A 14,510-nucleotide genomic window follows, 5' to 3' on the forward strand; every position below is an offset into this window, starting at 1 on the left:
AAACTTACAGGGTTATTCAAGTTGAACATACCAAATTTTATTATACGTAAGTGCACAAGAAAAAAGACAACCATTATTAATACCTTTATTTCTCTTTTTCATAATATTTCGTGTACCATTATAATAGGAGGAATAAAGTCTGGAGTACGTCGATCATGCACGATCGTAATTCGATAGAAATTAATTATCGATGAAAAGGACAGAAATTCTTTTTTCTTTTCGCCCTCTTCACCGTCTCATCCTCATCATTATCTCGCCTCGTCTCTCATCTCTTATTCGTTTATAATAATAATTGATGTATAATTTTCAAATAATATTCCATCATATTCACTTCTAGGGACTTAAAGCTTAACGCACGTCACGCATACAAAAAGGTCTTAGAAATTCTTAACTTACATACATATCCATAGCTTTTCGGTTTAGCCTCTACGCACTTTTGTAAATAAATCTCATGTCTTTCTCTCGTTATTCATCACGCACTCATTTCCACACTCTTGCGCTCGTAGGAAGGGAGTGGATGTTCTCTAAAGGATAAAGGTGAAAATTAAAAAATTGACAGGTACCACAGCGAAAATGTATACCACTATAATCAGACCTATTGCCGTTAGAGCGAATATTCTATAGGCCAAATGCTTCAGGATCAACAGCTGATCCAAAAGAAACTTAGGAACTAGTGCTAGCAGAACATTCGGTACATATGTTTATCGCTCATTGGGTACTCGTACAAAAATCACAAGAATACAGGGAAATTAAATAGAAGCAAGAAAAGGGAAAGAACTAAAAAGAAATCAATACTCAAATCAAATTTCTCGCACTTTCACTGACATTCATATAAAGATCACGTGCAAAAAGAAGAATCGTTCTAGTACTTATACGTTATTAAGAGAAGATGGCGGGGGTTTAATCGTCGCATGTCCCAGGTTCACTTTTCTATTTATATAAATAAGTTTACAAATTGAGAAACTATTAAAATTCGAAATTTCTCACTCCAACAACCATCCAACTAAGAAATTCTAGGTATGCATTATTCGCTTGTGTCTCATTAGAATTTAACAATGATTAAGAACATTCCTATTACGTCGTGGTACGACACACAGTTTCGTTCATTTTCTATCATTATTATACATATAACTTCACCGTACACTCATCACGCTGTCTTTTCGGCTAACTAGTGATAACTTCTCTACGAATCGTGAGTGTCACAGTGGTACTGAGCGGCTCATGGGATTTGCATGGCCTTTTACGTGTACAGTGTATATATTGATATATTAAAAGGGTGGTCTTTAAAACGTACAGATAATACAATATGTGTGTCGGACAGTGGATAAACTGGCTGCTGGCGGTACGTCATATTATCTTTAATGCGATTCTTGTACAATTTCGTACACCTGACACGAGTACAACATACGACAGAATACTGTTATTGATCCCGTGTGTTTATTATTCTTGTAAGATTTTTCATCTCCTTATTCGTGCGATTTACCGCATTATTGGCTTATCCTTCTCTTTTAATATCGTCATCATTTCGCGACAGTGCAAGGCGCGAAAATTGAATTCAAACTCACGTGTCTTCAGTGTCGACCGATGAAAATCGATTTTTTGGCAATCACGTGACATATTCATTTATCAGAGTATACCAAAAAAAAAGTATCATGCGTACATACTGCACTTTGGTATACTGTGATAGATATAAATAAAATCGTATCAGAAACGAAAAAATTCGTTATCTGTCAAAAGTCTCTTATACGTATCTGAAACGATACATTATTTAGACATCTGTAAACAAAAGTGATGCCCGAGACGTTGTGCACTATGATTTCGACGATCAATAAATTTTAATAGAATGATTCAAAAATGGTGTTCTCAGTGAAATCTCCCAGTTTTGTTTGCAAACGCTGACCCGAAATGAGCAACAGGGAAATACAAGAAAAAAAAATGATGGAGTCAATGGGAGCTCCAGATCTTACTGGTCGAGTATGAATAGAGGAATAAAAACAAACGGAGAAATTCGATGCCGAAATGATTAATCATGTACATACATAGAATCATCGTGTATACATTATATATATATATTTATGTATCCGTATATTGAGCCACTTTTTATTAATCATGAATTTGGCAAGAAGACATTCCCTTCATTATTTCCTATTTGTCACCCTCGCGTGTATCTGCTAATTATTCTTTTGTGTTTATTTATCCCCCATCACACCCCTTTCTTTACTTTTCCTATCTATCTATGCCCATTCTTCTCTTCAATTACCTATTTTTCAAACTCCCTCTCCTCTCCCTGCACACTCTCCCGCTCTACTTCTCGTTATTCACCTTCGCGCTTATACAATTTCTTTTTAGACACAAGAGTACATAACGTTATTTACTGACTAGGACACTAGTGTTTTCTCTCGTAATGATCCCCCCTTTGGATTTACTATTTTCTCGCATTTCTTTGCCCAACTAAGGGCACACCGTCCTTTCTTTACAGGGACTTCGAGGGTTCGTTTCTAATTCTCTCAAGATACAAGAAGACAAAGAAACTTAAACGAAGAAGACTCCCCTCACGTGCAAAGCTAGCGCTCGTGTAGTTAATTTATACTTATATAGTTCTTGTTTGTTATATTTCCTTTTTCGTATTCGCTCAGTAGCTCGTTAAACTGTCCCTATTTAATTGCCACATTCATTTTATTGTATGTGTCTTCTCGCCTCTCTCTTGCCCTGTTTCTCATTACACAATAAATATTACAAGTATATACAGATGTGTGACCGACTGAGAAAAGCAAGCAACAAATCCTTCACAATCATAAAACGCCTTCGAGTGATTAAAATTACCTTAAAAGTTCGTCCATCATTCGATTACATGATGTTATCATGAAACAAAAAAAGTCACGATTTCGAAACAGGACGGAGAACCAAGTAAATGCATTATGGGAATGGCAGTCATATTTGCGGAATTATCTTAGTTTTTACTTTTACTTGAGATCTACGAGTGTAAAGTTTCTAAACAAATTCATTTAACGAAAAAAAAAAAAATATTGAACATGAAATACGGGATATCACTATCTATACTCCTCTTCATGTATACCTATATTCAATTGCGCAATCTTAAAGTCGATCAACATTTAGATTAAAAGTATCACACTTTACACGTTTACTCAATTACCGTTAAATCGTACTATATTAAATATATACAAAGTAGTGGGAAAATTAGCGAGCACGATTCGAATACACTAAAGTGTAGAGTCATCCCGGAGCTAGTTTATATATATATTTTGGTTTCTTTTATCTCGGAGTTATCTTCCACTCTCTTCGTTCGGTTCGTTGCAAAGGGAAAATCATAGTTTCATTAATTAAGGGTAAAAAAAATGCACATATAAATACGCGTTTTGGCCGTTTACATCGTTATCTACGGTTTCATCTTCGCTTCCGGGATTCTCACACTGTGTTACGTGGAAACGAAGAAAAAGTCGCTGATCGAACCTTAACGTATACTTATAATATATATTATATTTATTATGGGGTGGCGTTTAAAGATTAAACTTCATCGGCATGAAGATCGTAATTTTCATCGACCCCGTCTGCGCCACTTTTAACGGGTAAATGTCTTTGCTTTTTCTCATGTTCGTTCTTACGCTGCGCATGCGCACCAGACACACGTTTACTACGCACTCGCTTAGTTTTAAATTCGTGAGCAATGAAAAAGCAGCATTATTCACTTACGATTTTGTGTTGTTGTTTCCTTTGTTTTATCGTTGTTGCCTTTATCATTTACCTCTCCTTTTTGGTTCTACAGTGTCTTTAATGCGCTTTAGAATTGAATGTAATTTGTTTACATTTTTTTTTTCGTTTTGTGTACGTAGTGTTTTTGTATAAAAAACAAGAAGAAAAATGAATCGAAAAACCGCGCAAACGCGGAACTGCGTGTGTTGCTTTTTCTATTTCGAGGAGTTACCCCACTTTTTGTCGCATATTTTTTTCCATTTTGTACTTAAAACGTGTATTACGCCTGAGTATTGGCAGTTATCCGTGAACCGAATTATTTATCCTTCGAAATATATATTTATATTTATAATAATAACCTCGTTGATGTCTCACGTAGTCAAATAAGACTTGTATTATTAATCAACGACGGTCATTTTCTCTTTACTTCTCCTCGCAGCTACGACAATCAGTCGCAGCATAATCGCAACTATTATTTCGATTAAATATCGAATACGCGATTTATCTCGTTACCTACGTACGAATCGTTTACATCCCCGCGACAGAAAAAGAAATATTGTTGAATACCTCTATAAGGATTTTTCTCGTTATATATATAAATATACAAATATATATTATTTATATATTTATATATATGTCTATTTATCTATCTATCTTTATGTTTATGTGTACTGTAAAAGATATATAAAAAAGTGTCTTTTGGTATTTACCACTCGACGATTCGCCATGTCCCTTCAGTAAGAATAGAAACGGGGATCCGAAATACGTTCACTCATCACAAACTTGTCACTTTTATACACGTAAGTCTTCCTCCTCGACGGCACGCGACTGACTGAATTGCGTGCGCACCGTTTCAGCTTATATATTTCTCCCCTTTGTCAATCTAGCACCTCAACTTTATTTCGTCCGAGATTTGTGTGCCCCCTCCTCATTTACTCGATTTATTCTCGCATGATCTAATCGATGTGACCGGTACCTTCGGATTCAAATTCAGGTTAATCGATCACCCTCTAAAGCTCGGTTACAGCGTAGAGGTTAGGATCGCTACCCTGTACTTGACCGAGGGTGGCGACTACAGGCTTTTCTTGTCTAGCCTGGGCCCTATTATAGGTTCCATACATATTAGGTACCGCGTTATTCTGTCCGGTACCGTTAAATTGGCCTCGCGTAAAATTTCTATCCAGAGTCCTAACCTGATCTTGCATCTGATCTTGTATACGAATATTAGGTGCCTTGTTCCTGACGAGAGACCGGAATTGATTCATATTAGTCTGAGAACGAGACTCGAATTCCCACGTAGGTTGACTCGTCGGATTTGGCGGTAACGGCCGATTTTGATTCCAAGCTGGTGTAGGGCCTCTCTTAAGATTTGCCAGGTTCTTCGGATCCAGGGTTTGAGTCTTCCTCGAATCCTGGAAGGTGGCCAGATGCGCCGGTCCATGAGAATTATTTGATAGGGTGCCAGTAAAGGAGGCCACACTTGGTGTCCAGGGTGGCTCCCTACCTGCAATATACAAAGGATATATATAGTATTCCTCACTATCGTATACTCTAGGGAAATTAATTCAGTCTTATTTCTGGATAAATTTCCTACCGGGACCCGAGGGGGCGTGCCCTCAGTAAAAGTCACTAGATTCAAGGGTTTTGCACTGCTTGCTCAGAGTCGCGTACTGGCCAGGTTGATCTCCGAGCCCAGAACGGTGCTCAGCTCGTCCACTCGCCGACTGCTGATTATGCTGAGCCGATTTGTGATCCCCAACTCCTCCTCCTCCGTTAACACCCCCACCTCTGTAAACGTCAAAATCAAACGGGCAAAGTTGCAGCATCTCTCTTGCCATAATTCATTATTTACGTGTGGTAATTGACAATCAACAACTAAACGACGAAATTTATGGGGACTAGCCTAACTTATCATTAAAGTCTTCGGCATCTAATCAAACATCAAAAGCCACATTCAGGATAGTACGACCGTCTCGGGCGGCATTCCCATGAGTCACAGCACTATCACAATAATTATTTGAAGGAAACAAATTTCATTACCCTCATTATTATGCTTTGGTATATTGGGTCGAGCAATTTACTGTATTTAAAAGAAATAAAATGTTTCTTGATTATAAATTAAAAGTAAAATGGATAAATAAGGTTCATGCACAAACTTTAACATGCTCTCGTGCAGCTGACGTGCTCGAGCGGTCGCAGTAGCATAAGATGGCGGAGGCGGCGTTAACAGTAGGGGCTGCTTAATGGTATTATGAGTGCCATGAACATTCGGATTAAGAGGGGGGGCTGTAGGCGGGTACGACCCTTGGCCTCGAAGAGTCCTAGCCGCTATCGCCTGAGATGCCGCCGACGGTGGCAGGAATGGATCTTGCTCGTTCACTTGGTGGTAGTCTCTTCTGAAACAAACGACACAGCATATAGATTTGGACTATTCTATTTTTAGACCTTTCTTTTCATACATATTTTCATTGGATTTTTACCGTTTTCTAATGTAAATCCACGTATGGGAATCGACCCATACGAGAACCGTAAAGAATAGGCCAGCAGCAAGACTCGCCAACAGCATAAAAGTCAACCCGTACCTGAATACAAGGTAAGCATTAAATATTGGTCCAGATTAAGAAAACAAAATCAAAATACATATATGTCTCACAACTTACAATCCTAGATGGCACAGACTCTTGGCAGCGTGAACGTAATGCTTGTGGAGCGGCTTGCAGTCGAGAAGAGCGCTAAGTGCTGACATAAATCTATCAACATTGCTGACATCGGTCAGTAAACTACTCAGTTTGGGTTGAAGCTGCTGATCCTTGAAGAGTTCCACGGATAATCGTGTCACGATATTCAAATTTGTACGCATACTAGACGTGGCGCGATGTCCTTCGCGCAGTATCTGGGTAAATGGATTGTTCCGTGTGGTCTCACAATGGATGTAGTAAGAGAGCACCTCGGAGGCCAGTGTAGATGGTACAGCCCTGGTGAGATAACCATCCGGAGAGACACAAAGGTCTCCAAGAGCCACAGAAGTTGCCAGATAGAGGGAGGCCATCAACCAGGAAACAATAACCGCGAAGAGGCCAAACACAGAGAACCTGACAGTCAACAAAACAAAGGGTTTACTCAGCCTTCCTGATGCGCATCTCGAAATGCACCCTCTAATCATACAACCAGAAAATTCGCAAAAACTCACGTGATCAAAGCGCATCTCGAATGTCGCGCGACTCCGACCAGCAGAACCACGCAGAGTACCAGAAGAGCACTGAGAACAGCCATCGTTATAGGCCATCGAAGCTGTTCAATCTTCTCGCCCATTTCTATGGCACCGGCAAGACTAATCCCACTAAGAGGTCGTCTGATCTCGAAGCTCCTGTTAACTGCAATACTATTATTCTGCTTCATGTTCTCGAGCGCAGCCAGAAGTACAATCAGCATAGTCTTGTTAGTGGTATAGTCATCGAACGCATCTCTAAGAGCAGTCAAATCGGGCTGGACCTTTTCCTTCAAGGTAGCTTCGATGATATCAGTCTGATTCCTTACATTCTTGATGATGCTTTCGACTTGCTTGGCAGCTTCTACCAGCTGCACGAGGCCGTTGTGAACGTCGTCGTTACCATATAGACCAACAGCGACAGCGCCGCAGCACAGTAGTGCCAAAACGGCCAAAGAACATTTAAGCAGGGCAATGGATCTTCTCGGTCGCGGTTTCCGGTCGCAGCATCTCGTCACGAGATATACCAAAAGCACCAGCAGCGTGAGGATCAGCCATGCCGCAGGGATGCTTCCCAAGATACCTAGACTCTGTGAGTTCAAGAGAAGCAGAAATTCTTCATTATTGTCGTTTCCAAGTCAAATACTGGTGAGATCAGATATACGAATCTCCCCAGGCAACGAGCTTTAATCTCTTACGGATACCGGATGTAGTCTTTCTAAAGGGTCTTACTGCCGGCTCCGGTGCACTTTATGTGTGCATTTCGAAAACAAGGAAATTTCCAGTGCAACGAACTCGAAGCAGAGCGTTTATTCCCCTAAGGTAAATTCGCTCGAGAGATCCCGACGAAGCTGATCTCTCAATACGTAGTCTAATGATCGTTACTCACTGTGCAGCTCGCACTCAATGTCAAATTGGGTCACAGTGGTTCAGCCACGGGGCCTAGGTAAATCAATTGTACCACGAACTCTTGCAATTCAATTGTACCGGTAACTCTTTCACGAAACAGACGTGCCATATTCTACATATTTAGACTATCTGATACAAACCTCGAGATAGATTTCGGAGTGTAGGTTGAAGGTGTTGTTAACCGAATGAAGAGAGACGTTTAGGTGTGGCAGGCTGTGGAAGACCCGGGCGAGTTGCGGCACCGTGTACTGCTCCTGATGACTGCCTGCCATTTTCGAGAACAACAACCCTTGTCTGCCGAAACACCCGAAAGTCCTCTCTCACTTGTCAAGACATGCTACAGCTAGAAAGATAAAGACAAATATCTTCATTCCAATTGCCCAAACTGATAATGCATTTATACGACTTGGTAAAACGGTAAGATAAGCTTATTCTATATTACACAATGTCCTAACGAAAAAAGTAGATAGTAAATATATACTAGATTACATGGTATACATACTATACATATATATTCCACTCCAATATGAATTCCTACACGTGCGCGTGGAAACGCATATAGATTTCATATTATGAGGAGTAGGCAATGCATTGTCGATATTTTGAAATTCTATTTTATTCCATGGAATTGCAATTACCACGCTAGTCAGTGGCCCAGTTATTCGTTAATGTAAAGCGGAACGTAGTTACGTGGGAGAAAAATATAAAAAAAGGAGACCGAAAAAAAGAAACAATAAAAAGAGAAGGAAACTGGCGTAGCTGTTACGGTAGATGAATTAGTCTTTATTACGTAAAGACAACAAGGCGTCGGGACACCGGATGCTGAATTGAATTATTATATAAGTCAGACTCTCTGAGATCTCGGTAGAATCGAGCTTAAGTAATGAAATCACAACCGGGAGACTCTGGTTTCACGGTGGCTCAATGAGAGTAGAAACAACACAGTGACAAGGCGTAGAAATAAGTGGAGAGTAAAATACATGAGAGGAAAACAAGGTCAGGAGACACATAGTTAAGACTAATTGACGTAATCTTTATTTTAACGCGTTAAATGAAATTTAAATTTTGACCTCATCAACTCCACGAAGACGATCAATGTTTCCACGTAAGTTCTGTCCCTGATAATAAAATTATTAACCAGTATCTGTCGTAATCGCGGAACGTTTTAGCCTCGAACGAGACGCAATTTACTTGACCAGCTCCAAATCACGTTATTGTCCCTTTTGGGAGGCGTCATTTGACTTTAGCACTATGAGGTAATTTCGTTGACTCCTCACGACGAACGTACAAAGTTCAGGGATCGCTAGCGATAAGGATATTATACAGAGTAGAAGAAAATAAAAGACCTACCGTGCACATAAATAAGTAACGAAGCGAACCCACTAGTTTAGCTAGCGTCGAAGCCCCAATATTTCCTCAATTCCAAATATCCTTCCGGGAAAACTCCAGCTACGTTCCAAACTAAAATGTTTAGCTCGCGCCGTCATATAATCTTATGTATACCGAGTAGAATAGCTTTTGAAGCTTTTTAACGTGAAAACCTATAGCAGAGCTCACATCTCGAAATCGTCAAATGCACCGTAGACCTCACGGATTCGGTGCACTCTAGCTGAGCAGAGAGTATCTCCCTTTCATCATTATTATTTTCCCTTCCGTTTCTATCTCGGCCACTATCGCGTACACCACCAGACCTTTTTCTTTTTATTCTATACTTGGCAAGAGAAATACCATGAAGCGAATGAACACCAGAGAGAGCTTGGACTCGATGTATCGTACACGTGTGTATAGCCGTTAGGTTTAGGCAATTTTAAAAATTGAAAACGACCAGTCCCACAGTTTGACTCATCTCCATCTGCTGATATCCCATTGACCCTTGTTTTTCCACATTTTCTCGTGATTCCGAAAGCGTACGGGTAAACCGCAACGGGTACAGGAAGTGTGACTGAACTGAAGCCAGCGTAGTAACCTCGTTAATACACGAGATCCCCAAGGGCCTCAAAATGGCTCCGGGACCACGACAGGCACTAAGCTACACGCTTACACACCGCCCAATGGCGTTAATGTGTCACGTTTTTCCTTTTTATAGATTTTTTGTCCAATCTCCTCGGTTGGCCCGGTTTACGTCCGTTTAAGAGCTCTTCCGAGAAGCAACAATAAGCATGTCGGTAGCAACGGCTATGCAGGATATGGTCGAACGGAAAAGACCATTAGGAGTAAATCGAAACAAACTGCAACGATAGAAAAGCAAAGACGAAACGGAGGAAAGGAAGTACGAGGCTAAGATGAAAGAGAAAAAGGGCTGTCAGAGGACTCGTGTCTTGCTTAGAATGTAAACCGAATTTAAGGCTGCGTCGATAAAGCTGGCTTTGGATTAGCACCGTTTCTCTGTAGAGCGATGTGGTATGCGTATATCGAGCGTTTCCCATAACCCATAGAGCGAAGGAAGTGCCGCGTTCACAATAAGCTGTACGTAAACATACGTGGGATATACAGGCGAGAAAAATCCCTGATATGTGACTGTCACAAGTCATACCCACTGTTGGGTCGCCAACTAAAAGAGTCATAAGAATAAATGTGCGTATACTCGATCACTGCTGAAAAGTCACACGTCGCCATTTACAATCTCACGTATGGACACGCGTTCCCTGGTACTATGGGGAATAGTACAAAGGGCCATTGTCGACCATTTGTCACGGGTATAGTCGTTCCCAATCTATATTTATGGGGTGTAATCTCACGGCGGCAAGTACGAAGGAAAAAGTATCAAGGAAATATCGAACCTAGAGGGAACGTCTATAACACTGAAATCTAACCTAACCTAACCCAACGGCGATTTGAATTCTGCAGCCCCGTAATAATGTCAGTGCTAAAACTAATCTAACATAATCGTGAGTAACAGCGACGGAAAGTTAGATTGCCAAAATAATTTCGGTTAGGTCGAAAGTACCAAGTCACTGAGGGGAGGGACAGGGGGGACCCTAAGGGGACGCGATATAGTAAACGCAGCAAGGCAAGGTATAAGGAAGGCGTGGCATAAAGGAAGCCCCGAAGCCCCCAGGAACCCCAGACCCAGACCCACACCCACAAGCTCAACGCCGAGGGGAGTTAAACGCGAGGCCACGAATCGATCGACGGAAGTTGTTGCTTCGTCGTCCCTTTCCTGAAGCTTTGGACTAGTATTCCAATGTGCCTCGTCCGGCCTGGACAGTATCCCTACGTCGTGGTATGAATTAAAATTCGCCACTTCGATATCGCAGAGGCTTTCATTGAGAAACGAAGACAGCATGAATCGGAAAGGATTTGGGATTGGAGCTTTTCAATTTCCATTTCTCGGATATAAATTTTTATTCGTACAGTATACACTGCTGAGCATGAAGCTTACGCGAAGGGAGTCCTTTTCCTGTGCAAAGAAACGGTATGTATAAACAGGACTAGGAGAGTGAAATATAGTAGGTAAGTATACTGTCTCCTTCGGCGTGGGTTTGCAAGGATAATACCGAGCAGATGGCCGTTCCCCTTACGTAGGCAATTTAGAAGGATCCCACTACCTTCCCGTACCTTCATACGTATATATGTATATACAACCGCCTATATGAATATACAATATACTAGAGTCCATTGGCTCCTGTAACATCCTTCCAGGACCGATTAAAGTGTGTGTTTAGGTATTCGACGGTTGAGAAAACGTGACGTCCAGATGTGTGCCTGAAGGATTTTACTGCTTTTTCCTTTTCTTTTTCTCCTCTCGTCAACGAGCACTGGGTCAAACAGCAGCAGAGGATTAAACATCCTGGATGGTTTACGTGAATGAAAAAAATTCGTAGAAACGAAAGCGCATCATTAAAAACGAGGAGATAACTGAGGACAAAAGCAAGCAGGACAAACAAACGTAATTCGGCCCCAATTGTCGGTTAGATACCTGTGTGCGCGGTCGGTAACGTAGGGACGCGCCGCACGTTCGTAATTTCGCGAGAACAATGAACAAAAAAGTAGGCCGGGAGGCAGTGGTAATTGAAATAGTTTCAAAAAAAATTTTTTAAATAAAGTTTTCCCGCAAGAATTCCTGAATTGCGTAACTCCAGCGCATCTCGGGCATTTTTGAACTTCTAAATAGAAGTCTAGAAGTCTTTATATTCTGCGTGCGCGTGCTTGTGCACGTTCTTACGAAAAAAACGGAAATAATATTCATGAAATACTCTCATCCTCCCTATGAAACACAAAGGAGCCTCTTCATTCCCTTCGCTCTTTCTCACTCATTCTCACTCTCTCTCTCTCTCTCTCCTACATTCTCGTGCTGAGATTTCACAAAGTCCTACCCGCCGGCACTTCCACATACTTTCTTCACACATGCTTCGGTTTACAGACATACGCGCACACAAATGCACTTCTTCTGTGTTTACGATTGCGCAAGGACCACTCTCTCTCTCTCTCTCTTTCTCTCTTTATCTGTCCCTTCCTTCCTCGTTCAGTCTTATTCTATCGGCCGTGATAAGGCCCTTAGGGCCCACCGTCGTATAATTTCGAAAATCTTTGAATGAAGAAGGGATCGATCATTCGCCAGAGGCTCTTGATCCTGCATCAAAGGAGAATAACGACTAAACGTGAAAAGGACAAATTTTACGATTCAAATGAAGCTACGAACAATATATACCAAGCTTAAGATATGTTTTATATCAGTCAAATTTGTATGCGACAGCAATAATTACTTACGAAGAAAATGTATAACTGCATAAGCTTACACAGCCGGTTTGCATATGCGTTATTCATTTACGTAGTTAACCCCTCCTCAAGAGACACGATAGCCACTTACATCTGATAATACTTCTGTTAAAGATCAACCGGCCTCACAAGTATTTCACGAGATGCGCAAAGCTAAAAGGCATGTTTCTCGCTCACCTTGCACGGCGAATAAATAATTAAAGTGCGAGTCGTTTGCGCGATGCATCATTGCATGCCAATGAGGCGAGTTGCATGTAAGCGAACAGGAAAATAAGAATACGCTCCATTTGCCAATTCAATGCACTTCCGTTTGATTTAATGAGAGGCTCCGAATGGTGCTAGTATTATATTATTAAATATTACTTCAGAGACAAAGATTGCAGCACGCGATTCCAAACATGCTTATCGTACCGAGTCATATTGCAAATTCTGTCAAAAACTCAAAAACGGGCACTGTTATCAGGATTATATGAAATTCTGTTTGAACGAAACACGTGCAATTAATGATAATTTATTTGCGCGATAACAGGGACAAGTTAAAACCGCTTTATTGATTACAATAAAATTCACGATAAGAAAAAGTATTATCTCGCACCATTCAGAATGTGCAATGTCAAGATACATTTTATATTGTTAATATTTTTTGCATTTATAATACTTATCTATGCCTTTATCATAAAATATAGAAAATGATAACAATATACTTAGCATCGTACACGTACTGTATTTACATCATAGGCTGTATAGTGTCTCGTGTGAAATTTGCATTGAAAATATTACGTTTTAATAGCGTGAAGGGTGTGGAAAGTCCACCCTAGAATTTTATGTATAGTATAAGTACTCTATACAAATATTCCATAGAGTCTATCTGTATATAGATGTAGTACGTACAGTATAGTCCTACACTACCAAAGGATCATGTTCATCATCATCATAGCGGCGCCCGCATGGGGCCGCTTCCGTGTAAACTTTAAAGTGCGTCCGGGGGTTGTTATTCAGCTCTAAGATTCTTGTAGCGACAGTCACGTAGGTACGTAGACAGAAATGAATCTATATACGAGATGGAGAAGAGTATAAACCCCGTAGTGTGTGCACCGTGTGTATCGATCCCGTGCAGTAGTACACACGAAGGAAGGTGGCGTCGAGGCGCCACCATGTATATTTTTACTAATGAAAACGGAATAAGAGGCGCTGCCTTGTTCGCGACACGAGACTCCTGTGTAGAGTAGCTAGTCTTAAATGTCGTCTGAGATTACATATGATATAAATTGATTTGAAGAACAGTATAATTTCATACTGTCAGGAATGGAGTACGAGAGTCGTAGGGTTGGATTGGGCAAGGCCATTTTTCTTTCAGTTAGGAACTTGACAGGCGCCACGAGATGCGCGTCTTTTGTGTTTGCAAACGATGCATTTCTAGTGATAATTTTATAGGTAAATTTGTACAAAAATATTTGAAGGAATTATGAGAAATGGCTGATGTGTCCTACCTTGTATTTCAGTGAGAAATCCGAACACTCGGACATGACAACACAACACACACAACCTACACCGTCCACGACCCCGCTCATACTGAGCCTGTACAAATGGTGGGGATCTTATGATTACTACTGCGCATGCGCCAATGTGCATCCCCTCTGTCACATAAGATTGCATATACATCACAGCATACGAGAATTATACGTAATATATACATATACTTACTAAAGATAAGTATTTTTCAAGTCGGACTAGTGGCTTGTCTCTCTCCTCCTTACTTTTTTTTCTTCTCTTACAAAATGTTCTTTTATACCGTGCAGCCTTTTTTTCACTCTTCGCTCTTTGCAACGGATCGATTGCTTTTCCAGATGTTTTCAGGTTTAATTGAAGCTCCAGAAAGAACGGTAAATGGCTATTCTGAACTGGACATTATAAGACGAATCAGAATATCTATTTCATGACAGAGTACTAGACAGAAGAGTCT

The 14,510-nt window shown here is 40.7% G+C and overlaps 1 protein-coding gene across 5 annotated transcripts; it reads right to left on the reverse strand.

Annotated features, from left to right (window-relative positions):
* Window positions 1-71: 71 nt before the first annotated feature.
* Window positions 72-14,257, reverse strand: LOC107265818 (protein tweety). Of its 5 annotated transcripts, XM_025083061.1 has the most exons (9): window positions 14,038-14,257; window positions 13,439-13,597; window positions 7,969-8,171; window positions 6,902-7,509; window positions 6,372-6,803; window positions 6,192-6,293; window positions 5,868-6,107; window positions 5,306-5,499; window positions 72-5,215 (listed from the first exon to the last, which is right to left on the reverse strand). In XM_025083061.1, exons 3-8 carry the CDS (start codon window positions 8,098-8,100, stop codon window positions 5,328-5,330), a joined length of 1,686 nt encoding a protein of 561 aa, XP_024938829.1. In that variant the 5' UTR covers window positions 8,101-8,171; window positions 13,439-13,597; window positions 14,038-14,257; the 3' UTR covers window positions 72-5,215; window positions 5,306-5,327. The 5 variants fall into 5 exon arrangements, with proteins under 5 accessions (XP_024938829.1, XP_024938831.1, XP_015591152.1 ...); XM_025083063.1 differs by lacking the exon at window positions 13,439-13,597 and having other exon boundaries at window positions 6,015-6,104; XM_015735666.1 differs by lacking the exon at window positions 13,439-13,597 and having other exon boundaries at window positions 5,868-6,104.
* Between the last annotated feature and the right edge of the window lie 253 nt (window positions 14,258-14,510).

The sequence above is a fragment of the Cephus cinctus genome, unplaced genomic scaffold (genome assembly GCF_000341935.2).
Source record: "Cephus cinctus unplaced genomic scaffold, Ccin1 Ccin1_scaffold0240, whole genome shotgun sequence".
In the NCBI taxonomy this organism is placed as follows: Eukaryota; Metazoa; Arthropoda; class Insecta; order Hymenoptera; family Cephidae; genus Cephus; species Cephus cinctus.

Coding starts and splice junctions, on each gene's coding strand:
- LOC107265818 (XM_015735665.1), bottom strand. CDS start 8,100: ATGGCAGGCAGTCATCAGGAGCAGTACACGGTGCCGCAACTCGCCCGG. Junction 6,294..6,371: donor AGTCTGTGCCATCTAGGATT/GTAAGTTGTGAG, acceptor CCTTGTATTCAG/GTACGGGTTGACTTTTATGC. Junction 6,108..6,191: donor TGGATTTACATTAGAAAACG/GTAAAAATCCAA, acceptor CGTTTGTTTCAG/AAGAGACTACCACCAAGTGA.